Source organism: Muntiacus reevesi, chromosome 3 (assembly GCF_963930625.1).
Source record: "Muntiacus reevesi chromosome 3, mMunRee1.1, whole genome shotgun sequence".
Classification (NCBI taxonomy): Eukaryota; Metazoa; Chordata; class Mammalia; order Artiodactyla; family Cervidae; genus Muntiacus; species Muntiacus reevesi.
In genome coordinates this window covers 183,936,879-183,963,486 of record NC_089251.1, presented here as the reverse complement: position 1 = coordinate 183,963,486, position 26,608 = coordinate 183,936,879, and the positions used below count along the sequence as shown (strand labels likewise).

The 26,608-nt window shown below is 40.5% G+C and overlaps 1 protein-coding gene across 1 annotated transcript in view; it reads left to right on the top strand.

The window, feature by feature from the left end:
- The first annotated feature begins 721 nt into the window (after window positions 1–721).
- PEX7 (peroxisomal biogenesis factor 7) overlaps window positions 722–26,608 on the top strand; it is a 76,340-nt gene continuing 50,453 nt past the window's right edge. The window contains exons 1-5 of the mRNA XM_065931282.1: window positions 722–944; window positions 2,753–2,810; window positions 3,841–3,991; window positions 15,656–15,733; window positions 16,124–16,232. Of these exons, the coding sequence (XP_065787354.1) occupies window positions 815–944; window positions 2,753–2,810; window positions 3,841–3,991; window positions 15,656–15,733; window positions 16,124–16,232 (526 nt within the window). The 5' untranslated portion in view covers window positions 722–814. The remainder of the gene's footprint in view (window positions 945–2,752; window positions 2,811–3,840; window positions 3,992–15,655; window positions 15,734–16,123; window positions 16,233–26,608) is intronic.

The following is a 26,608-nucleotide window of genomic DNA, read 5'->3' as shown; positions in this document are numbered from 1 at the left end:
TGACTCTTTGCGACCCCATCAGGCTCCTTTGTCCATGGGGATTCTCCAGGCCAGAATACTGGAGTGGGTAGCCTTTCCTTTCTCCAGGGGATCTTCACGACCCAGGGATCGAACCCAGGTCTCCCGCATTGCAGGCGTATTCTTTAACAGCTGAGCCACAAGGGAAACCCTATAGGGTGTATGCCTGCTAAATATTTGAATGGATGAATGAGCCTTCGTTTTTCTTAATCAGCTCCAACATCTGAGCAGTTAATTCTATACAACAAATATAATGAGAATTTAAAAAAATTTTTAAGTTAGTTGCTAATGATGTCTCTTTCCTGAGCTTCACGCCTGTGGATTTAACTATGCCTTAAGTTTCCCTAAGGAACAAATCACTCAGTAGCCTTTCGGACTCGCGGCATGGTTTCAGACTTTGCTGTAACTTGTCTCATTTTGTAATCAACCATATTCCCCGATGCCAGTTTTTCAAAAGATCAACGAATTAATAAGAGCCAGATAGCCCGCGGTGGAGGCTGAGATGTAAAAACAAAAGGTGTCAGAATCACCACTTAATCCTTGAAAAACTACCTTCAGGTTTAATTCATTACAGCCGGCGTCAAGCGTTTGTTTTGCCCAAAACAAGTATGGCCTCCATCAGAGTCAATTCCCTTTCCCTTGGGGACCAATCGAAATCTAGCATTCAGGGCACCCGGTGTCCTCACTTCCGCCTTGGCTGCTAGAGTCTAACTCCGGTAGCGAGTCCGGACGGTCCGCCTTCCATTCGGAGCGGCTTCGGCGGCCGAAGCGGCGAGGGCCGGAGGCAGCGGGCGGGATGAGCGCGACGCCCGGCGGAGGGGTCCGGACGCTGCGGGTGCCCGGCCGCCACGGCTACGCCGCCGAGTTCTCCCCGTACCTGCCGGGCCGACTGGCCTGCGCCGCCTCGCAGCACTACGGCATCGCGGGTGAGGCCGGGTGGCGGCGAGCCTCCGGGGCGAGGGCGGGTTCCAGCCAAGCCCCTGCTCCTCCCGGTGGTCGGAAATCACTTCCGACAGTAGACGGCGCCGCGAAAGGACGCCAGGGGTAGCCAAGGCTGGCTTCCTGACCGCTTTTGTCCAGTGTGCGGAGTTGGTCTAGGGTAGAGTGCCTCACCTTTCCACGTACTGTGCGGAAGCAGGATGTGGAAGGTGCCTAATGCCCGTAGGCCTTACTGTTAAAAACCGCACCAGTTCCTTCGCCCGCATGACACACACCCCGCCGGGTACAAGTGGCTCTGCGGAGAGCTGGCTGAACCCGTGTGGCTCCTCCTGCCGGTCCGACCGGACCCACAGCACTTGGAAGACGGTCAGCAGGATCACCAGTACCGGCTAATTGGACCACATTCACCACAGGCTGTGCGTCCTCAGGAAGCACCCTGTTCAGTTCAGTTCAGTCGCTCAGTCGTGTCCTACTTTTTGCGAACCCCATGGACTGCCGCACGCCAGGCCTCCCTCTCCATCCCCAGCTCCAGGAGCTTGCTCAAACTCATGTCCATCCAGTCGGTGATGCCATCCAACCATCTCATCCTCTGTCGTCCCCTTCTCCTCCTGCCTTCAATCTTTCCCAGCATCAGGGTCTTTTCCAAGGAGTGAGTTCTTCGCATCAGGTGGCCACAGTATTGGAGCTTCAGCTTCCCCCTCAGTCCTTACAATGAACAGATGCTAGGAGTTTCCCCGCAAGAACCAGCAAGAAATTCATCAAGCGCTGAGTCCTTTGTTGTCTCGGGAGGAATATAGACATACACAGGCAGTTAGAGGCTCAAGTTAATTGTCTCTGGTTGAAAGGAAGGATTCCTTTCTTGATTTTGGACTTTCTTTTAATTCATTTCCTAGCTATTGTTTACACACAAATTCCATGAAACATTTCATTGCATAATATCAGATCGCGATAGTTTTTTTTTTTTTCGGTAGAATCATAGTTGGAAAAAAAGTGATTTCTGCAGCTCAGAAAGAGAGAAATATTTTCTTTTTATGTTTTCACTATTAACTTTTAGTGGTTGCAAATTCAGATTTACAATATTTGCCCACCTTTAAGGTTGAAGACTCGTGAGTTTGTAATGATATTTTAAATCCTTAAAAATCTCTCTAAAAGGAGTTGGTATTTTTTTTTAAGTCAGTCGTGTATAAATAGAGCTTTTTTTTTTCCTTCCAACCGTGTAACAAATATCTTTTTAAAATACACTGATCCTTCAGTAAAATAATTCCTCTTTGGTAGGTAATGGTATATTGTGTTCAGCACTTTACTGCCAAGTATGTGGTAAAACTCACCAGGTATTTGTTTTAAAATCACACAATGTATTTTAGGTTTTTTGTGGAGGCAGTGTGATGTATTATAGTAGAAGGTGCAGTCCCTGGTGTCTATAAGCCTGAGTTTTCTCACCTGTGAATAGGAATGATCACACATGTTGGGGAGGTTTGTGCGCGTGTCATCCTGGCCATAGAGGATGCACTTAAATCTCTCTCCCCTGTTGAGCTGTGTCTGGAATCCAGGCATCGGTGAGATAGTAAATTTAATATTTACTTATTGAAGTACAATGTAGAGAGAAATGGAGACCACAGTCCTGATCATTTTGTTTATGCTTATTGAAGTACAATGTAGAGAGAAATGGAGACCACAGTCCTGATCATTTTGTTTATGTGGTCTCAAGAAACTTTAGGGAGAAAATTGTGACTGTAGTATTGTTCTCAGTTCTTGATACCCCTTTGCCTTGACCTCAACTTTTTTTCTCCTTTAGGCAGTGGAACTCTGCTAATATTGGATCAAAATGAATCTGGGCTTAGGCTTTTTAGAAGGTAAGATGATTCTATTAAAATTATATGTATTCTCTGTTGGCTTTTGGTTTTGAATCTTTGTGATCAGTAAGATGTTTTAATTTGCAATATAAAAGAGCTTTCAGGATTTGCATAATGTAGAACTGATTTTGTGCCATTAACTTGTGATTATGTCACTTCTAAATCTCTTGTCGTTCAGTATTCACTTATCAGTGATAAAACTTAGACATACAAAAATGTGAGCTAGTTGGTATCCTGTTTGACATTCCTATCTTTGCTGTCTTTTTTTTTTTTTGATTTATTTATTTGGCTGCATGAGTCTTAGTTGTGGCACACAGGATATTTGTTGTGTCACGCGGAATCTTTTGTTGTGGTGTGTGGCCTTAGTTGCCCAGGGCATGTGGGATCTTAGTTCCCAGACCTGCATCCTCTGCATTGCAAGGTGGATTCTTAACCACTGGATCACAAAGTCACCTTTGTGTCTTAGTGTAGGTTAGCTTTGCTCATTCAGGAACTAATTATTACCTCTTTACCTTTCTTCATTCTGTACTTTTCTTACCTATGTGACTGTTAGACTCATTAACACCTCCATCAGAGTTAGTCAAGGGGGGGAGAAAGGAAAGGAAATTTCCTCAGAAAATAACTACCTGCTGATATTTCAGGTGAAAAATTTATGGGAAACACTGAAATTATTGATCTAAAGTGATATTTTCAAGTGCTTGCTGATCCCTCCTTTGAACCGCAGTACACAGCGAGCTCCCAAGTGTGGCAGCGTGTTCTCACGTAAACGGTGCCATATTTCTAGTTGGAAGCCCTGATGTTAATTTGCTGTGCCGTTCTCTGGCCTCGTGCCTGGGCTGTTCTTTTAAGGTTCTCTGCACTTGTTTCTGCATCTATCAAGTGCCTCCTCCACGAATCTCCCATATTTGTGAAGACATTGTGAGATACTGTGTAAAAATATGTGATCAACTGGAAAAAAAAAAAAAGATTGTTATTGTATGTTCAGCTGCCTATGTAACTAGATTTTTTGGTTTTACTTTTCCTGGTGTAGCTTTGACTGGAATGACGGTTTGTTTGATGTGACCTGGAGTGAGAACAATGAGCATGTGCTGGTCACCTGTAGTGGCGACGGCTCCTTGCAGCTCTGGGATACCGCCAGGGCCACGGGGCCGCTGCAGGTCTTCAAGGAGCACACTCAGGAGGTAGGAAGGACGTCTTTCTGGGCTGATTATTTTTCTTTGGTTGAAATCCATTTGGGCGTGGACACATGGGGAAATGTCTTCAGGGGACAAGAAGCTTAAGTTTTAGTGTTTCTTGTACATGTTAGTTGTCACTGGTTATTTGATTATCCAGCCATCAAGTACCTCTTGGCCTAATGAGCTGGGAAAGAAGAAAAGGTCAGGCTTCTCATTAGTCAGTAAAAACGCCTCTGGTAGGAAGGCACTGTTTCCTCCAGAGGTCCATTACTGTCTTTAGGCTTTAGAAAGGCTATGCCTCCATACACTGCCTTAAGATAGAAGTAGGCAGACTTTTCACCCAGACATTGTAAGGCTTGCCTTTAGGGCTTCGCCAAGGATTTTCAGAATATATTTAAGCATGAGCATGAAATCCTGAATATAAAGCAGAGCTTACCGAATAAGTTTATTTATTTATTTATTTATTTATTTTTAAATAAAAAGTTTTATTGGAGAAAAATAGAACCACCATGTACACAGGGAAAAGAGCACAAAAATTCAACTGATACAGAACTGAAAGTCACAACTACCCAATGTTGTTTGCGATTACTTTTCAGTTTCTTAAATGGCTTCCATCAATTTTTTAAATAGCCTTGCCAATTTTCAGCTGAAATAGAATCAAGTTTTCAAAAAATTAAGAGCCTCAGCGAAGGGACCAGCTTTTAAGATAACAAAGGTGACACCAAGAGTCTCCTAATAGGACCAATTCTACCGAAAAATTCCTGAAGCACATAACTACTGAGTCTGGTAGAACAGTAGCTCAGAGACTATCAGGGATTCGTTAGAACACTGACTCAGACAGTCCAGTCTGCAGAGAGGGCAAACAACAAAGCTGCATTTCCCTGTCAGGTGAGGTCACATAAGAAAACCAAGGAGGTGCTAAGAAAATACAGGCAATGGCTGCTCAGAATAATTAGGAAGGCATTCTAAATACCACATATTATTAAACAACAGTGTGTAAAGTGATGCAATTAGAACTTAAAAAAATATGGTCACAGGTCTTTGAGAACTCAAGAAAACAATCAACAGCAAACACTAGAGCTGAAAGTCTTCTCAGCTGAGGGTTGAAAGTGAAAGTGAAGTTGCTCAGACGTATCCGACTCTGCGACCCCGTGGACTGTAGCCCACCAGGCTTCTCCGTCCATGGGATTCTCCAGGCAAGAATACTGGAGTGGGTTGCCATTTCCTTCTCCATCGAATAAGTTTAAAAACTAAATCTCGTTCATGTACTAGATATTGTCTGTGTGTATGGGTAGCATAGAAAGTAGTTTTGTCTTCAGTCATATTAAAATGCATATATACTTTTACTGAACATGGTAGTAAAAATTTTCTCCTTGGGTGTGTTTTAAAAATTTTCTCAGTAGGTCCTTCAAATGAATACTTGCAAATTTACTTTCAAATTTGTGTTCATCACAGTTCCTGACTTCAGTAAATTCTTGTTACATGCAAGGCTGTTAGTTTTTTGTAATAACAGTAGTTATGTGAAGATTCTGAACATCATTTTTATTGCTCTAGCTGTTAAAATCATAATTTCTGAGATTGTGATGAAAATAATAGAAAATTTCAGTTCTTCCATTTTATTGTGAAGGAGGATCTTTGAGTAGATGTAGTTATGAATGATTGTATTTTGATAGAACCACTGAACACTAAGACAGCTTTGATAAAGGAGGAACTTTAGTTTTAGGATGTTCAGTGCAAGAATCCTCACAAAGCAGCGTGTCCAGAATTGAGTCGTTTTTGTGGTACCTTCATAATTTTTACCATTTCCATATATTACTTATAGTTAACTGAATATTTTTTCTTTCTTTTTTAAAATTATTTTTCCCCAAAAAAATATTTTCTTAAATCTTTGGGCCTTGTATTGCCTATCTATATAAATTCTAGGGTTGTAACTAACAAATCATAAAGTAATATATCCAGTTATGTTAAATCGGAGATACTGATTTAATGTTTTCCTTTAAATGAACTTTACATTGTTATTTCACTTATCCTAAAACAGCATATATTCGTGAAACCATGGAACTGATGGCTAACTTAGTATGTACATTTATTTCATGTATGGTAAAATGAATACATAATAAGATTAAATGTAGGTACCAGTTAAAATCATGTCTTGTACAACCAATGATGTGTTTGTACTGCTACAATTCTGGAAAATACTGTTCTAGAATGTTCTTTGTGATTGCAACTCCATCTTTACTTCATCTCAGTGAAAGTGAATTTCATTCTCTTATGTGATAACTTTTATTTGGCTTTGTTTTTCATTTTTTTTTTTTGTTGTTTATTCTTTTGTTGTGGTGGCTGCACACAGGCTTTCTCTAGTTGCAGCAGGCAGGGGTCCCTCTTCTTTGTGATGTGCGAGCCTCTCATTGCAGTGACTTCTCTTATTGCAGAGCACGGGCTCTAGGCACATGGACTTCAGTAGCTGCAGTGCATGGGCGCAATAGTTGTGGCAGAGGGGCTTAGTTGCTCTGTGGCATGTGGGGTCTTCCCCAACCAGGGATCGAACTCGTATTGCCTGTGTTGCAAATTGGATTCTTAACCGCTGAACCATCGGGGAAGCCCCTCTTGGCTTTTTGATTGCTCTATTGGTTAGACAGTTGCTTTCTTAAAGCCAAATCTGTCTTCAGTATCAACCCACTGTTGGCTTCTAATGCCTTTCTCTGACATGACGAAACCAAGTCCTGTCCCCCCTTGCAAGGAGAACCCTTGGAAGTAGCCATCATGCCCTCTCTAAGTTTTCTCTCTTACAGACTGTGCATTTGTATTAATAATTCCTTTGACCTGTCCTCAGGTCATACAGTCTCTTTATCTTTTACCCTCCTGGTAAACCCCTTTGGGTAATCTCCTGTTTTACAATGTTACTTTTAACGTTGTAAGCCTAATTTATTCCAGAAATATGATTATTAGTGTTGAACTTTTTATGACTTTGCCACCATGATCTTAAGCCTCTAGTTCTAACATGGTCTACTTAACATGGTTGTAATATTTTCCTGAGCCAAGCTGTAGTGCTGGGTTACTTTTAGTCCACTTGTAAAAAGTACCTCAATCTTTGTTATTTGAGTTACTGTTAAACTAGTACTTTACTAGTTTTTTTATGTAATTATATAACTGATTTTTTTGAACTGAAGACATGTTATTACTTGTTTTTTCAGACTTTTGTTCTAGGTTGTCCTTCTTCATTTTCTTTTCAAATGCAATTTTGGATAAACATCTGTATCAGATGCTTTGGCCATTAGAATAAGAGAAAACCTGAGTAAAAATGCATTCAACAATCAGAGTTTATTATTTCACGTAACCAGGCATATGGAGGTGGTATGGGTCCAGGTTTGGTTAATTTAGGCTTGACAGTGTCATCAAATACCTGGGTTTCTCCCACCTTTCCACTCAGCTGTCCTCAGTGGGTTTCTTTATTCTTACACTCCCTATGGTTCCAGTTATTAGGTTGCTGCAAACGTAATTGTGGTTTCAGACCATGAATTTTAAATCATTATAACTAGACTCTTTAAAAAAAAAATCTTTATTATCAAAATCAGAAGCATTAAGAATCAACACATTTTTGCCATGAGAAAAGACTTTATTCCTGTAACATAAAAATCCATGCTTCGGTGGGATATAATGAACTCTTGGAATGCATTTTCTGCCTCCTGCTGGTTGTGGAAGTGTTTTCCCTGCAAAAAGTTGTTAGGATGCTTGAAGAAGTGGTAGTTGGTTAGTCAGCGGTCTGGTGAATATGGTGGCTGAGGTAAAGCGTCATAGCCCAATTTGTTCAACTTTTGAAGCATTGGTTGTGCAATGTGCGATTGGGCGTTGTCATAGAGAAGAATTGGGCTGTTGCTGTTGACCAACACCTGCAGCAGGTGTTGCAGTTTTTGGCAGGTCTCAGCTATTTGCTGAGCATACTTCTCAGATGTAATGGAATTCAGAAATCTCTAGTGCATCAGACCAACAGCAGACCAACAAGCAGAGACCATGACCTTTTTTTGGTGCAAGTTTGGCTTTGGGAAGTGCTTTGGAGCTTCTGTGTCCAACCACTGAGCTGGTCAAGGCTCGTTGTCATATAGAATCCACTTTTTGTCACACATCACAATCCGATCAAGAAATGGTTTATTGTTCCTTAAAATAAGAGAAGGTGACTCCTCAAAAGACAGTTGTTTTGATTTGTGGTCAGCTCATGAGGCACCCACTTACTGAGTTTTTTCACCTCCAATTTGCTTCAAATGCTGAATGACCATGATCAACATTGAGTTTTTGGCAGCTTCTTGTGTAGTTGTTAAGAGGATCAGCTTTGGTGATGGCTGTCAGTTGGTGGTTGTCAACTTCTGATGGCTGGCCACTATGCTCCTCATCTTCAAGGCTCTTGTCTCCTTTGCAAAACTTCTTGAACCACCACTGCACTGCCTGTTAGCAATTCCTAACAAATGCGGGCCAAATGCATTGTTGATATTGCAAGTTGTCTCCGCTGCTTTATGACCCATTTTGAACTTGAATAAGAAAATTGCTTGACTTTGCTTTTTGTCTAACATCATTTCCATGGTCTAAAATACATATAAACAGCAAGTAATAAGTCATTAGCAAAAAAACATAAAGCGAGAAATGTGCATTTAAATGATGTATAACATAACTGCATTTGTTTAAGAATGGATTTCAACGTCAAATGGCACATTTCAACAGTGCAAAAAGCTCAATTACTTTTGCACCAGCCTGGTATCATCTCACCATATGCCGAGTCTCAACTCTTGTCACTTGTGAGGGAAACAAGCCACCACTTGTGTGCTTTCACCTGCGTAAGCTCACCCCTGGGATGAGCGAGGAAGGGACAGAGCTTTCCCTGAGGACAGAGGTGTGACTCAGTGAGCAAGGAGAAAGGGAGATTGGTGGTTGGGAAGGCACCCATCAGCGCGTTCTGCAGTATTACTTCTTGTCTTTCTCATGCTGATTAGTAAAAGTCAAACCACACCAAGCAGGGTATTGAGTGGAGGACTGTCAGGCCCTCGGAAAGGTCGTCCTCCATGAGATTAGAGAATTTCTGGTGATCGGCCTAAAAGCTCAGTATTAAAATAGCAAGTATCTGGCATTTTTCATTAGAGAGAAATACAGCATTTATTTAAAGTTTGTCTCTTACACCAAGTATGCAGAAACACTTAAAAGGACTGATTTAAAATCAAACAGTTTTGCGGAGCTACTAAATATTCATTGAATATTCAGCAAACAGTGTTGAATAAATTAGGTTCAACCATTAGTTTTCTGATAGATGAACAGTCACTGAAGTAAAAATGAGACATCCAAGACCTAGATGTATTTTAGGCCTAAAGGAGTGAAGGTGAAATGAAAAGAAAGAAACACATGGACATTTTCCCTTTGCATGGCTTCTAAACTTAGCATCAAAGCAGAAATTTTCTCTATGTTGTTTAACTGTAGAGGCCATTGTGTCTTTTGAGCCCCATAGAATGCCTTTAGCTTAGCCTGCTGTTGAATATATAAGTGGAATGGAAGAATGAGAAAATTTTATTCAGCATGAAGGAGAAAAAAGTGAATTGAGACTTTGGTTTCTGATTTCATGGCTTATAGCATAGTGCTGTTGAGAGTGAGTTAAAAGTGACTTTAAAGATGACAGATTCAGTTTAGTACTTCAACATCTGATTCTCAGTGTGCTTGTTAAAGTTTTTAAAAATAGTAAAAGTTTGCATTGTCAAATAGTGATGCTTATCAGTTTGCTGAAAAACTTTAATAAGAGATATTTGATCCATTTAAAGTCTTTCATCATGAATTGATAAATAAAGACTCAAAGCATTTATCCTGCTTTTCCTGTGTGAATTTCATTGTGGGGTAATCATATAGTTGGTGTGGAAAATTTCTTGTAATAGAATCTTCCTAATACAATAGGAAGCTAAAAAAAAAAAAAAAAAAAAAGACTGAACTGAATGGAATCAAACCTCTAGATCTAAATTCCAATTTAAATAAAATAAGAAGGGTAGAGGAAAAAGTTGAACACTACCGTGAGGAAACAAGTCAAATTCAGAATATAGAACATTCAGTAGGACCAATAACTTTGTTTCTTCAACAAATAAATGTCATTGGTGGGGTAAGGCAGCAGGAAAACCATGGTGGGGAGGGAATTTTCTTAGAAAAGATTTAAGAGACATAACAGCTGAGTATAAAATGTGAACTTTGGATCCTCGTTCAGATCTGTGTGTGCATGCTCCATTGTGACCGACTCTTTGCCACCCCATGGACTGTGACCCACCAGGATCCTCCTTCCATGGAATTTTCTAGGCAAGAATACTGGAGTGGGTTGCTGTTGTCTCCTCCAGGGGATCTTCCTGACCCAGGGATCTAATCCACATCTGTTTCATCTCCTGCATTGGAGGTGGTTTTTTTTTTTTTTTTTTTTCTTTAAACCAACTGCACCGCCTGGTAAACCAACTAGAAAAGATGTTTTTGATGCAGTTAGGGAAATAGGAATATGGACTAAGTATTAGATGATGTTAAGGAACTGTTGTTAATCTAGGGTGCGAAAATGGCCTTGTGCTCATGTAAAAGGTGAAAACATTCTTACTTCTGAAGTATTTGTGAATGAAATAGTCTGATGTTAAAATACTCCAACAGTCATTCAGTCAGTAACGGAACAGATGAAATAGGATGGGTAAAACGTTGATAATTACGGAAGGTGTGTGATGGATACCTGAGGATTTGTTGTGCTGTTTTCTCTACTCTTATGTGCATTTAAAAATATCTATAATGGAAAATACTTTTTAATTTGTTTCATATTAAAAAAATGTAGCCCTTTCTAATAGCTCAGTAATTAAAATTCAGTGTCCCTTTCCTTTGTATTGATACAGATAAGTATGAACATTCTGGATACAGTTTTTATTTGATGATTTTTAATTAAATAGACTAACTTGAAAAAGGGCAATACTGTGTGGTAGATTAAAATTGAGCTCTATGGGAATTGGATTCAGTAATAGAATTTGTCCTCCTCAAACTGTGGTTTTGATGAGATTCAGATTTCATAAAGCCCCACAAAGTATTGTTCCGTGTTTTTTTCTTTTTTTCCTTTTTGCAATTTCCCAATTAATTTTCTTCACCAGTACCAAGAATAATTTCTTAAGATAGGCCTTCAGAGGACCCTGTTTTTATATCACTCTTCTTTTTATATTTAACTTAACCATTTGCCATGTCCGCTCTTTGTTTGGGAGTGGAGCCAGGAATTGGGACTGGGGAAGAGGTAGACGCGAAGACTAATATGAGACGTGCTTTTCATCCAGATTGCTTCTGTTCCTCATTCAGCCCAAAACCTTTTATTAACTCTGTCTGCAAGGAACTGTGTAAGGCCTAACAGGGAAGACGGACAGGTCAGGCAAGGTCCTTGCCCTCCCTGGGAAAGAGGGGCTTGAGCCGCTGGGTTGTCTCATGTGGAATGTAATACATGCTGGGAGTGTCCAGAGTGCTATGAGAGGGGAGGATCTGGTCTGGGGTAAGGGACCAGGAGGCTCTCCTTGAGTCTGAGGAGACAGTAGGAATGAACTCTTCAGGTGGAGATGTCAGAGGACAGGGTTCAAGGCGAAAGAGTGTGCTTGCTTGCAAGGGTAGTGCTGAGTCTGTGTGCCTGGAGCAGTTAGCATTTTGACTGTTATGCTAAGATCAGTGGAAGAATACTGAAGATTTAAAACTTTTCCTATGATACATTTCGTGCATATAAAATATATGTGAGTTGTAAAAATACAGAGTGAGCACTTACATATTCATCATTTAGGTTAAGAAATAAAGCATCACCTGTACCATTGGAGCCCCTGGTTGCTGCTTCCCTTCTTCCCCTAGGTTCTTTTCTCTGAGTCAGTCCTTCATCCTCCTTTTTTCCCCAAGAGCAACCATTATCCTGAAATTTCTGTTTATATCTTCTGTATTTTTCCTTTTAGTCTTATGCATATACTTGCACTCCTAATTCATGCATAGTTTTGCATGATTTTAACCTTTGGCTAAAAAGCAACAGCATGAGTGAATATCAGTGTTGAGTGAAGATGGTAAGTTGTAGGAGCCATGTAGTAACCACGAGGAAGCTAAGTGGCAGCAGAGGATGAGATGGTTAGATAGCATCACCAACTCAATGGACATGAATTTGAGCAAACTCTGGGAGATAGTGGAGGTCAGAGGAGCCTGGTATGCTGCAGCCCATGGGGTCACAGAATCAGATACCACTTCCCAACTGACCAACAGCAAATGGGTAATGGATTGGAGATGAAGAAGAGTGGAGGAGGGAGCCGTTAGAAGCGTCCTGTAATGTAGGTGGTCGCTTGCAGTTGATGGTTGTAGCCTCTTCAGAGAAATTATATACAAACTCATGGCCCTTTAGAATCTCGTCCCTCTGAACCGTTTGACCTTGCTGGTCTTAAGGTGTGATGAGCTTGTTTCCTACTTCAGGCTTGCTCTTTGCTTTGGAAACCTTTCCTCTCAAATCTGCAGGGTTCTCTAGACTTACTGCGCTCAGGTCTCTGTTCAGAGACATCTTCACTGACCACCAGCAGTGACCTGCCCCCTCCCCACCCTTGTTATTATTTTCTAGTCTTCTTACTCTGCATTATTTTTCTGAATAGTTTTTTTTTTAATCGCAAACCTGAAATTATATACTTATAGTACATCTTCCCTTGCTAAAGTATAAGATCCATGACGGCTGGTACTTTATCTGTCTTGCCTAACACTATACTCTTCATCCCTTGTTCATAGTAAACATTTATTGAATAGATTTGACTTGAGATTGGGATAATGGAATCCAGTCATTCCTTTTTGACTGACTCCCAAACATCTCTCTTGCTGTAAATTTTTTTCAGGGCTTGAGGTTAATGCCCAAACCCTGTCCTTCCTAGACATTTCTACTTGACTATCAGGCTGTCACCTCAAACTCACCATGTCTAAAATTACACATTATCACTCTTCCTCCAGTCTTGCAGTGTTTTTAATGCCACCATCGCTGACAGTCCCCAGGCACAAAACATTGGTGTTATCTTGCAGCGTTCACTAGTCTCCATCCTGAGGGAGCTTTATGCCCTCATTTATGTCTTTGAGGGAGTTTTTAGTCACTGTTTTCACCTCTGCCTTCTGTTATTGACATTTTAGCCAGCCTTTAGGGCCTCGCTAAGATTCTTCTCTTCTGGACATCAAGCTGAGTTTTCCATCTCACCAGCTTTTGTATTCATGGTCTACAGTTTTTGTGTTTTAAACACAGTATCCTGGCTTACACTGTTAAGTTTCCATGTCCTAGTGTTTTAAACAGTAAAGCAAACAAAAAGTATTTATTGATTGAGTCACCTCTATCTCCTTGTTTTTTATCCCATTTTAAACCTCACCACATGGGTTCTATGCTCGGTCTTGTTGTCCTAGACCTTGATGCTGGTCACTTTGTCCTGTGTCACATAGAAGAGCTGGCAGCAGCATAGTTTTCATACCTCCTATCTTTTGTTATCATTGGGGCTGGATTTTCTCTGAGCCCATGGAGGCTTTTGAAGTTTTAAAAATGAGAAGTCATAAGGTTTCAAGTCCTGTGTCACTTTGGAGATGTGTAGGGGCAGAGGAGTCTGAGCTAATGACGTTAGCAGCAGCTCTTTATAATTACTTAGCAACGATGCAGGTTGTGGAGATAAATTTGGTTTTTTAAATCATTCTATTGCAATGAGCACAGACTCTTTAGGTCTCAAGATCTTCTCTGATTGCCTCCAAGCTTGTCTTTTTCCATCCGTAACTGACAGATGACTGCAGCGCCTCTCTGGGTTTTGCTGACCCCACTGTGTACTTTATGAGCAGCTCTGTTGCTGGGTTGTGATTTCTTTGGTGTTCCAACTGCTCTTCTCTCTTTTGTAAGAATACAGGCTGCAGCTGGGCCAGAACTAGAGTGGTGAAGTGCTTACCTTGGGTATATAATTTAAGTGAATGAAATTGAAGTTGCTCAGTCGTGTCTGACTCTTTGCGACCCCATGGACTGTAGCCTACCAGGCTCCTCAGTGCATGGGATTTTCCAGGCAAGAGTACTGGAGTGGGTTGCCGTTTCCTTCTCTGGGAGATCTTCCCGACCCAGGGGTTGAACCCAGGTCTCCCGCATTGTAGGCAGACACTTTACTGTCTGAGCCACCCCAAAAAACTTCCCAGGTGGCACTAATGCTAAAGAACTTGCCTTCCAGTGAGGGAGACACAGAGACACGGGTTTGATCCCTGGTCAGAGAGATCCCCTGGAGGAGGAGATGGCAACCCACTCCAGTATTTTTGTCTGGAAAATTCCACGGACAGAGGAACCTGGCAGGCTACAGTCCGTAGGGTTGCAGAGAGTCCGACAGGATTGAGTGACTGCACACAAGCTCAGGAGTCAAGATAAATACTCTCTTGTGTTCGTGCTAGTTCGCTTCCGTTGGTGTCAGACTCTTTGTGACCCCATGGACTAGAGCCAGTCAGGCTCCTCTGTCCATGGGGTTTTCCAGGCAAGAATGCTGGAGTGGGTTGCCTCCTCCAGTGGGTCTTTCTGACCCCAGGATTGAACCTGTGTGCCTTGAGTCTCTTACATCTCCTGGATGGGCAGGCGTGTTCTTTTCCACAAGCGCCACCTGGAGAGCCCTAAACAATCTCTTAATGCAGTATTTTTGAAATCAAAATTAACGTAAATCTACAATGAACAAAATATCAAAGTTTTAAGTAAAGGCAGAATCAGTGTTACTAATTTTTTTGGTTTTAAACTCAGGTTCCAATATGGGTAGGCATAGCATTAGGCTGCAGAGAACAGGGGACCCATACTTTAGCCGCCACAAACTCCAGACAGTCATACTGCCTGCATAAATATGTTAGAGTTTTTAGATTCAAAATAAACCTGCTGGCTATTCACACTTAATGCCATGTTCTTGGGTCTGGGGCAGGACTGCTTTTGTGAAGTTTAATTATGCACATAATTTAGTTAAACTTAGCTTCCAGTAGTGATCTGTATATGACCTGTTGTATCTGATAACAGGATTAAAACTGTTTCTATAAGTTTTCAAATAATTCACTTGAAGTGGTTTACTGAGAGCAGCATTAGATAACTGAAGTTGTTTACCAAGAAATCTGGAAGGAAAACCTCATTTCTATATGCTTTTATGAAGAAAAACTAAAAAAGGGATATTAGTTGAATACTTTCTGATAAACATTGACCTGGCAAGTGTTTTTAGGTGACTAACTTTCTAATCTTCTCTGATGTTTCTTCAGGGTGCTGCAGACAGTGATTTATTGGGAGGTTTAAACACATGTATAATTTGTTTTAGTGAAGAAGGTCTTGGAAATACTCTGTAGCATGGAGTTTTATCTGTTAGGGGTAAGTCTAGGGGGATGGACACGATGACCTTTCTCTGACACCATGTGGAGATTTGTAGAACTTTGATGTTTTAACCAAGTGAATTAGTTGTTCTGACTATTCTGTTATAAACAGATAAGATGTAGTGTTGAACTTGATGCTCTTTCCCTTTTTTTTATTAAATTAATTTATTTATTTTAATTGGAGGATAATTACAATACTGTGATGGTTTCTGCCATACATCAACATGAATCGGCCACAGGTATACATGTGTCTCCCCCGCCCCAGCTCTTTCGCTTTATAAATGACACTTTTAAATGTTTTAGGTGTACAGTGTTGATTGGAGCCAAACTAGAGGTGAACAGCTTGTGGTGTCTGGCTCATGGGATCAAACTGTCAAACTGGTATGTCAGCATTACTGTATTTAAAACCAAATATTCCCTTCCCCAGAGTGTCCGCTGAAGTTTTTTATTTTCTAGAACATACTTCTCTTGCTTTTCAGTTAGACAGCTGATTTTCTTTTCAAAAAACATTATACTAAAGTGTATTAGAATTTAAAATTTTCTAATCTTTGAGCTATAAATTAATAATTAGCTCAGCATTGATTATTTTGGCCTCTTAAATACTATATAGCTTTATATGAAAATATAATTTACATAAACCCTTGAGATATATGTGTATATTGTATGTGTATATACATATTAATATATATATGGTATATCATATACAGTATATATAAAGCATATATTTTAATTTACTTCTGTTAAGTAATTGATCTGTTCCTTTATTTGTAGTGGGATCCAACTGTTGGAAAGTCCCTGTGCACTTTTAGAGGCCATGAAAGTGTCATTTATAGCACCATCTGGTCTCCCCACATCCCTGGCTGCTTTGCTTCATCCTCAGGTAAATGATATTTACCAAAAACCTTGTTTGTGGTGAATGGTGGCCTCACTGTCCCCAGAAGGTGGCGCTGTGTACCTTAGGTTTAGAGAAGAAAGCATTCCTACTTGAACTCCTGAGACTATTTCATTCTTTCTCAGTCTCTGGACAGGAATTAGCCAGCCTGCTTCCAACCTTTTGCCTTAACACGTACTCTTTTGGTGAGGTGAGAGGTAAGGGACAGAGTGAGGACTCTGACATCGGACTTGACTGAATTTGGAAGCTCTGCTCAGTGGTTGATTGTGGGACCTCAGGGTGATTTGATGACTTTTCTCATCAGTAAAATGGGGCTAAGAATGTCTGACCTGTGGAGTTGTTCTCAGGATGAAATAAGGAAACACACAAAATGTCCCGCACATAGTTAACCTCCTTTGCTTGATATTTCCCCCCCTTTTAGGGATATTCTCTTTAATTCATTGCCACTAAGCCATAGCAAGACTGTATTTGGTATGATCATTATGCCTGTTTGCTTTTAATTTATGTCTTCAATTCTAAGATTAAGTAGATACATACATTTATATATCTCTTTTTTTATAGAGAGAAGTCATTTTATAGAAGTTTAAAAATTAGACTTTGTACTGTTTGCATGAGGGTTTACAAATTTGGTTCTTTAGGCCAATTCATAAATCACATATAATCTGAACAATATAACATACATAATTTGTAGAGAAACATCACACAGTTTGTCTGCAGTCCATTTAAAACAACATGGGCCACCTGCCAAATGGTCATTGAAATAGCTGTCCTCCTCTTCACTCGCCCCTGGTCGCTCTGGAGCACCTCTCCCCTGGCTGTTTGCCTCTCTCTCATACCCTGCAGCCCTGCCTCACAGCTCTTCTGCTTTCATTCTTTTACCTTTTTTTCCCACCAGCCTAGCCTGTCATGCTTCTGTGGTCCTGGCTTTACACGACCAAGTTCAGTGGCAGGGTCCTCCCAGAGGGTGATGGGGAGAAGAGGCTTGACACAGCAAGAACAATTTTCCTTTTGTCCCTGGTTAGAAGGAAGAGTCATTTCCAGTGGGGAAACAGTACGTTGGAAGTCAGAGTTATATTCATGTGGTTTAGAATAGAATATTAATTCTTAGTAATATAATATCTGTCACACCATGACTTTTCATAATGTAAATTTGACAAACACAACTATTAATGAACAAATATGGTTTAATTAATGATTAATTCATGATTAAAAATCTGTCTTAGGTAGATCATAACCAGTTATGAATCTTTCCAAGTTGGAAACCAGTCTAACTTCTTTTATTAGTTACTGAGCTGCTTTGGCTTAGATAGCTTTATCTTTGGTTTATCAGAATAAGGTTGCTAAGTCTGAGTAGCAGTTACAATAATGTGTAACATGTGTTAATTAATCATAAGTGTTTGTGGTGATTGACAAGATAATATCAGCACTCCTTGTTTCTTGTATAACTATCAAAAAGTAAATTTATGAAGAGAAAACAGAAATGGTATCCCTGAAAATTTCTATTTGAGCATATACGTAGTAAAGAAATTCAGACAACACAGAATGCCAAATAAAAAGTAAGTGCTCATTCCCCCTCTCCTACAGAACTGCGGTTATAGCATTTTCTTGTATTCCTCCATAAGAAGTCTATGCCCATTCCAAAATGTATGTTCAAAAGATTAGAATTACTAATAGGGAAGGTATCTTTAAAGGCTGAATTTGCTTAGTGATGTTAGGTTTTACATGCTTATAGCTACAGAACTTTTGTTGTTGAAAACTGTATTTTCAAATGTTTATTTTAGGGCAGCAACATGTTATAGATTAGACAAACCAATAACAACAGCCTTCTTGGTCTAAGTGATGTCAATTTATTCTGATAATAAAAATTCTGATATTGTCAAGGTAACAGTTATTTTAAGATTTGGACCTGGAAATGGTATGTCCCCTCAATCTTTTAAATGTTTGCCAATCTGATGAATGAAGGTGATACCTGATTGTTGTTTTGATTCGCATATTTGATTACTGGGGAGAGTGAATACTTTTTGTATGTCACTTTGGCTACCATAGTTCTTCTCTGAGTCACTTGTCCATGTCTTCGGCCCATGTTTCTACTGAGAGCTGCTCGTTCTTGTTTTTCTGTGTTGATGTATGAGCTCTTTTTATATAGGAATTAATAGTCTGTATCTTTTATCTGTTATAAATATTTCCCCATTTTTTTCTGTCTTTTGAACTATTTATTATATTTTAATTTTTACTCTGTTAGTGTCAAAACTATTTGATAGTCGAAACTGTCAGTTTTTTGCTTTATATAGCCAGGTGTAATTCGGTACATGTTATTTAGTTCAACCATGTTAGTAAATAAATTATTTTTTTCTATAAGGCAGTTTGGGTCAGAATTTCTTTTACTTTCAACCAAAGATGTCCTGACTGGATGACCACTATTTACATTAATTTCTAATACAGCAAAGGAAGGTAATGTCTTAAGCAGACAGTCTTTTTTCCTATTACAGCAAGTGGACATTCTGTTGATAAAAGACTGTTTTTATAAACTATCTGTTTACAAAGTATGGATAGTCAAGTTTTATGATTATACTACTCACTGTCTACACACAATTCATCTTTTTCTGCTATTCAGTCTTACACACGGAGTATTCTATACATAATAACATAATATCCAGAGTCAATATTCTGTATCCACACTACACAAAAGGCCAGTGTAATACAAAGAGTTGTGTGTGTGACTCAGCCCAAATAAAGGGCTCATATATATACAATTCTGCCTGACACTTAAATCAACTGTATCAGTTCATGGTTTTGTCGCTATCAGATGTATACATTGTAGGGGGCCAGTATTAACTAAGCTATCTCCACATCCAAGGCTTAGAATAAATCAGAAGGGATTTGATCAAAGCCTAGTACTGGACCTGTGAGCCATAACCTATGTACCTTTAAAAAACATTGAAATCAGTAAAGCCGTTTTCTGCCAGCTTTTCTGATTTTGGAAACTCCTTGGAAGGTTTATTTATCAAGCATTTGACATTTTCTTGAACTATTTCTTCATGATAATTTTCCAACATTAGTTTACTTAATAAAGTTGAAAAGATGTAAAGCTTACCTCCACTCTACAAAAGGAGGGTTTGTGGCATAGTAAAAGCTGGGGTAAGCTCTAAAACTCTCACCGTGCCTTTGCCATTTCAAGAGAGACAAGAAAATTTGCTTCCCAAGTTGTGTGCAGTGCACTTCTTTGCATATTTTCTTTGCTTGAATTGTTTTCATATATTTCCTATAGGGCATGTGTCTTCTTCAACATAGCTGAGTGCCTTACACAAGCAAACAGTACAGCTTTTTGATTACTATTATATAAGCTATGGAAATAACCGTATTATCAAAATTTTTAAAATATATTTAAGGTTAGTTTTGATTGTTGAAAGGGGTATTGTTGGTGAATCATTCAGCTCTTTAGTGATCTGAATCACTAAATTAGCAACAGATCTGCTGTTGTCTGGGCACTGAAGTTACGTTGAGCATGTGGTCCAGTGGGGAAGAGAGATGCTAAGGAAAAAAGCCTAGGGGCAGCAAGGATGAGGAGCGTGAAGTTCTCTGAGAAAGAGGTCACAGCACAGTGGTTAGGGACATGGACTCAGGAGCTGGACTTCCTGTGATCAGATTCTCCTTTCACTGCTGCTACATGGCTTCAGTCACGCTCCTTAACCTCTGTCTCTTCATTCCTCATTTAAAAAATAAGAGTGGTAGTAATAACCCGTGTTGGGGAGTTTTGAGGAGGATTAAGTGAATTAATTCAGATACAAGCTTAAAGGCCTAGGACAGTGCCTGGCACAGAGTAAGGCCTCTCTGGGTGGCGCCTCTTGTCATTCACATGTGTGCTTAGGATTCCGTGGGGACACAGCAAAGGATTCGGGAGCCTGAGCCCGAGCAGTCGGTTCTTGAGCTTGTCAGAATTGGCTGGTGAGAGCGACTTCGCTCAGGAAATAGCGCTTCAGCTGCTGCCGTGTGAGCAAGTAGGTGAGGAGATGAGAAGTGGGAGTAAAGCGATGCATGTGGAGAGTACAGGCCTGTTGGAGGAAGATTTGAATGGTCTTTGCATGCGTTATGTGCTGCAAGGAGAGAGTCAGTGCTTACCTGGGAACTAAAACTCTGGGAACCAGGGTCTAGGGTAACTTGCTCCAGGTAGAATCTGAAGTGTGTGCTTGTATAATCACATACCTGTCCGGTGATCCTGAAACCTGGCCCACCATCGCAGTCTGTTGCTGTGGTTTAGTTGCTAAGTCGAGTTTGGCGTTTGTGCGACCCCATGGACTGTAGCCCACCAGACTCCTCTGTCCATGGGGTTTTCCCAACGAGAATACTGGAGTGGACTGCCATTTCCATCTCCACGGGGTCTTCCTGACCCAGGGATCAAACCCGTGTCTCCTGCATTGGCAGGGGGATTCTTTACCCCGAGCCACCAGGGAAGAGGAAGCTTAAAAAACAACAGAATTCTAGCCTTCATCTTAGTCCTGCTGAATCAGATGTCTCTGAGAGGTATATTTTTTAATCACCCTAGCCGAGTCTAGTGATGAGCCTGATTTGGGAAACACTATACTAGTCTGTGATGTTGTTCTGTTTAAGACATCTAAAGAATAGCTTATTTCTGTTGGTGTGATGGAAATTTTGTGTTTATTTTTAATAGAAATATACTATCTCTTAAAAATTATAAAATGGTTTCAGTGCTGAATTCATAGAAGAAGCAGTTTCCTAAGATTGACAACTTAGTTTTTTCCCTGAGTTTTGTCAGTTATAGTTTGAGATATATTATAGTCTTTTTATCTATTAATTCTCTTTGTTTTCTTGCTTACAGACAAGAGTTTGCTATGAAACATACTATAATATTTCTATAAAAATCATCTCAACTGCAAAATTCATGGTTGAGGAACACAAAGTTGTAAAATATTTGTCTTCACAAATATTAAAAATGATAAGCAGCTTATATAATTGGCAGTCAAGACGTAGTTTTATGTCTAATCCTGTGGCACACATATAGCTAATTATATCATTCAACTGCTTGTAACAGTTTATATTTTAAGATAGTATATAATAATATGGGCTTCCCTGGTGGCTCAGATGGCAAAGAATCCACCTGCAGTGCAGGAGATCTGAATTCATTCCCTGGGGTGGGAAGATCCCCCAGAGAAAGGAATGGCTACCCACTCCAGTATTCTTGCCTGAAGAATTCCATGTACAGAAGAGCCTGGCGGGCTACAGTCCATGGGTTTGCAAGGTATTGGACACGACTGAGCAACTAACACTTTCACTTTCATGAGAATATAATATTTAAGTTTTTCCAGGAATTTGATCACTTTCAAAGTTGTAGTACTAAATTTATCATTAGCTAAGTTAAGACAAACCAAAAGGAAGGAGTACTTTGAGATGTATATCTTCCTTAGCAGAGTTCTCTAGGGCATTGGTTTTGTTTAGTTCGTTAAAGTTTTATTCTTACATAATTCACATTTCCAAATTATATGAGATGGAAGGGAAGAATATTTGAGCTCTTTACATGAGGAGGATTAATATGAAGTAAACTTTCTTTTGAATCAAGAAAACTAAATTACTGCTATTACTGACTCCATATAATTGCATAAATCATAGCCACGCCTGAATGTGTGGAGTCCAGTAGTTTGAAAAAAACATCATTCTACTCTAAGAAAAAAGTCATCTGATAGGCATCTGGCATTTCTAATAAATTAAATTATTTGGGCCCAATATGAATCTTTTGCTGTTCATTTCACTTCCTGGCTTCAGATTCCCCGTTTACACTCTTTCTCCTTACCCAGCTGCTGCTTAATGCCGCAGCTTGAATTACACATGGTAGTAGCCCGCACTTCCTGTGCCATATATGCACTTAAATTCACTGGTTCTGCTGCCAGTGGCGAGTCTGCAGCTGATAAGAGAAGCTGGTAATTCAGGTGGGTCTATGGCACTGCCCCAGGGCCCTGGTAAACGTCTGGCTGACAATGAAAGGCCAGTTGTCTGGAAAATGCAATTAAAAAAGCAATATGAATATAGATGTCCTGGTGGCTAAAAGAGTTGAATGAGTCATGGTACCAGTTGGCCAGAAGGCCTCTCTCCTGCGTGGCAGACGAAGTGAGGAGGAGGAAGGTGTGCAGCAGAGGTGGGATTCTCAGCTCCCTCAGAGTGCTTTTCTCTCTTTGTGCTCTGTAAGTTAACTGCCAGAGGGGGCAACCTAAACCATGGTCTTTAAAAAAAAAAACTTTGCCTGACTAAGCTGGTGAAGAGCCAGAATATTGTCCCAGAGAAATTTGATATAGGCATCCACCCAGCCTTTGTGGTTGTTATTTGTTTCATCTTTTGTTGCAGTATGTAATACACACACAGAACAGTGCCTAATTATAGCATGATGAATTTTCACAATGAACACACCTGTGTCCTGGGGCCTCCCAGGTGCCACTAGTGGTAAAGAGTCTGCCTGCCCGTGCAGGAGACTCCAGAGACCTGGGTTCTCAGGACCCTGATCAAGAAACAGAATGTTCTCAGAGGCCCCTCTTACATTCTTCCAGTCATTACCCACAACTGTCCATTCGAGGGTGACCTCTGAACTGGCTCCTAATAGCATCGATTAATGTTTCCTGTTTTTATGTTGTCCTGTCTTGGTTTCATTATGTTATGTGAGATTCATCCATATTGTTGCTAAAATTACTAGTTACTTCTTAACCTCCTAGTCCATGTTTATTGTAATGTTTTGATACTGTAGAGCATTCACATACTCCCATAGAATGTAATTATTAGGATGAACATGAGCTCACTGAACTTTAAACAATGCTTTAGTCATGGTTATATAGCAGACTTTATGGTTTCAGACCTAATGAAGTATCAGTAACTCAGTCTTGTCTGACTTTGCAACATCATGGACTGTAACCTGCCAGGCTCCTGTGTCCATGGGATTCTCCAGGCAAGAATACTGGAGTGGGTTGCCATGCCTGCTCCAGGGGATCTTCCTGACGCAGGAATTGAACCTATGTCCCCTACACCTTCTGCATTGCAGGTGCACTCTTTACCATCTGAGCCACCAACGGAGCCATTCAGACCTGATCAGTTCAGTTCAGTTCAGTCGCTCAGTCGTGTCCGACTCTTGGCGACCCCATGGACTGCAGCACCCCCGGCCTCCTTGTTCATCACCAACTCCTGGAGTTTACTCAGACTCATGTCCATTGCGGAGAAGGCAATGACAGCCCACTCCAGTACTCTTGCCTGGAGAACCCCATGGACGGAGGAGCCTTGTGGGCTGTAGTCCATGGGATCTCTGGGAGTCAGACACAACTCAGCAACTTCACTTTCACTTTTCACTTTCATGCATTGGAGAAGGAAATGGCAACCCGCTCCAGTGTTCTTGCCTGGAGAATCCCAGGGACGGGGGAGCCTGGTGGGCTGCCATCTTTGGGGTCGCATAGAGTCGGACACGACTGAAATGACTTAGCAGCAGCAGCATGTCCATTGAGTCGGTGATGCCATCCAACCATCTCACCCTCTGTCGTCCCCTTCTCCTCCTGCTCCCAATCCCTCCCAGCATCAGGGTCTTTTCAAATGAGTCAGCTCTTCACATCAGGTGGCCAAAGTACTGGACCGTCAGCTTCAGCATCAGTCCTTCCAATGAACATTCAGGACCTGATTACCTTTAGGATGGACTGGTTGGATCTCCTTGCAGTCCAACGGACTCTCAAGAGTCTTCTCCAACACCACAGTTCAAAAGCATCAATTCTTCGGCACTCAGCTTTCTTTATAGTCCAACTCTCACATCCATACATGACTACTGGAGGAACCATAGCCTTGACTAGATGGACCTTTGTTGGCAAAGTAATGTCTCTCCTTTTTAATATGCTATCTAGGTTGATCATAACTTTCCTTCCAAGGAGTAAGCATCTTTTTATTTCATGGCTACAGTCACCATCTGAAGTGATTTTGGAGCCCCCAAAAATAGTCTCCCATTGTTTCCACTGTGTCTCCATCTATTTGCCATGAAGTGATGGGACTGGATGCCATGATCTTAGTTTTCTGAATGCTGAGCTTTAACCCAACTTTTTCACTCTCATCTTTCACTTTCATCAGGAGGCTCTTTAGTTCTTCACTTTCTGCTATAAAGGTGGTGTCATCTACATATCTGAGGTTATTGATATTTCTTACGACAATCTTGATTCCAATATGTGCTTTGTCCAGCCCAGCGTTTCTCATGATGTACTCTGAATATAAGTTAAATAAGCAGGGTGACAATATACAGCCTTGACGTACTCCTTTTCCTATTTGGAACAAGTCTGTTGTTCCATGTCCAGTTCTAACTGTTGCTTCCTGACCTGCATACAGATTTCTCAAGAGGCAGGTCAGGTGATCTGGTATTCCCATCTCTTTCAGAATTTTCCGAAGTTTGCTGTGATCCACACAGTGAAAGGCTTTGGTATAGTCAATAAAGCAGAAGTAGATGTTTTTCTGGAACTCTCTTGCTTTTTTGATGACCCAGCAATTTGTTGGCAATTTGATCTCTGGTTCCTCTGCCTTTTCTAAAACCAGCTTGAACATCTGGAAGCTCAAGGTTCACGTACTGTTGAAGCCTGGCTTGCAGAATTTTGAGCATTACTTTGCTAGCATGTGATATGAGTGCAATTGTGTGGTAGTTTGAGCATTCGTTGGCATTACCTTTCTTTGGGACTGGAATGAAAACTAACCTTTTCCAGTCCTGTGGCCACTGCCAAGTTTTCCAAATTTGCTGGCATAGTGAGTGCAGCACTTTCACAGCATCATCTTTTAGGATTTGAAGTAGCACAACTGGAATTCCATCACCTCCACTAGCTTTGTTCATAGTGATGCTTCCTAAGGCCCACTTGACTTCACATTCCAGGATGTCTGGCTCTAGGTGAATGATCACACCCTCCTGATTATCTGGGTCATGAAGATCTTTTTTGTACAGGTCTTCCATGTATTCTTGCCACCTCTTCTTAATATCTTCTGCTTCTGTTAGGTCCATACCATTTCTGTCCTTTATTGAGCCCATCTTTGCACAAAATGCTCCCTTGGTATCTCTCATTTTCTTGAAGAGAGCTCTAGTCTTTCCCATTCTATTATTTTCCTCTATTTCTTTGCACTGATCCCTGAGGAAGGCTTTCTTATCTCTCCTTGCTATTCTTTGGACTTCTGCATTCCAATGGGTATATCTTTCCTTTTCTCCTTTGCTTTTCACTTCTCTTCCTTTCACAGCTCTTTGTAAGGCCTCCTCAGACAACCATTTTGCCTTTTTGTGTTTCTTTTTCTTGGGGATGATCTTGCTCCCTGTCTTCTGTACAATGTCATGAACCTCTGTTTTCATCAGGCACTCTGTCTAACAGATCTAGTCCCTTAAATCTATTTGTCACTTCCACTGTATAATTGTTAGAGATTTGATTTAGGTCATACTGAATGGTCTAGTGGTTTTCCCTACTTTCTTAAATTTAAGTCTGAATTTGGCAATAAGTTCATGATCTGAACCACAGTCAGCTCCTGGCCTTGTTTTTGCTGGCTGTATAGAACCTTTCCATCTTTGACTTCAAAGAATATGATCAATCTGACTTTGGTATAGACCATCTGGTGATGTCCATGTGTAGAGTCTTCTCTTGTGTTGTTGGAAGAGGGTGTTTGCTATGACCAGTTTATTCTCTTGGCAGAACTCTATTAGCCTTTGCCCTGCTTCATTCTGTACTCCAAGGCCAAGTTTGCCTGTTACTTCAGGCGTTTCTTGACTTTCTGCTTTTGCATTCCAGTCTCCTATAATGAAAATGACATCTTTTTTGGGTGCTAATTCTTGAAGGTCTTGTAGGTCTTCATAGAACTGTTCAACTTCAGCTTCTTCAGCATTACTGGTCGGGGCATAGACTTGAATTACTGTGATGTTGAATGGTTTGCCTTGGAAATGAATAGAGGTCATTCTATTGTTTTTGAGGCTGCATCCAAGCACTGCATTTTGGACCCTTTTGTTGACTGTGATGTCTGCTCCATTTCTTCTAAGGGATTCTTGACTACAGTAGTAGATATAATGGTCATCTGAGTTAAATTCATCCATTCCAGTCCATTTTAGTTCACTGATTCCTAAAATGTTGATGTTTACTCTTGCCATCTCCTGTTTGATCACTTCTAATTTGCCTTGACTCCTTGGAAGGAAAGTTATGATCAACCTAGATAGCATATTAAAAAGGAGAGACATTACTTTGCCAACAAAGATCCATCTGGTCAAGGCTATGATTTTTCCAGTGGTCATTTATGGATGTGAGAGTTGGACTGTGAAGAAAGCTGATCGCCGAAAAATTGATGCTTTTGAACTGTGGTGTTGGAGAAGATTCTTGAGAGTC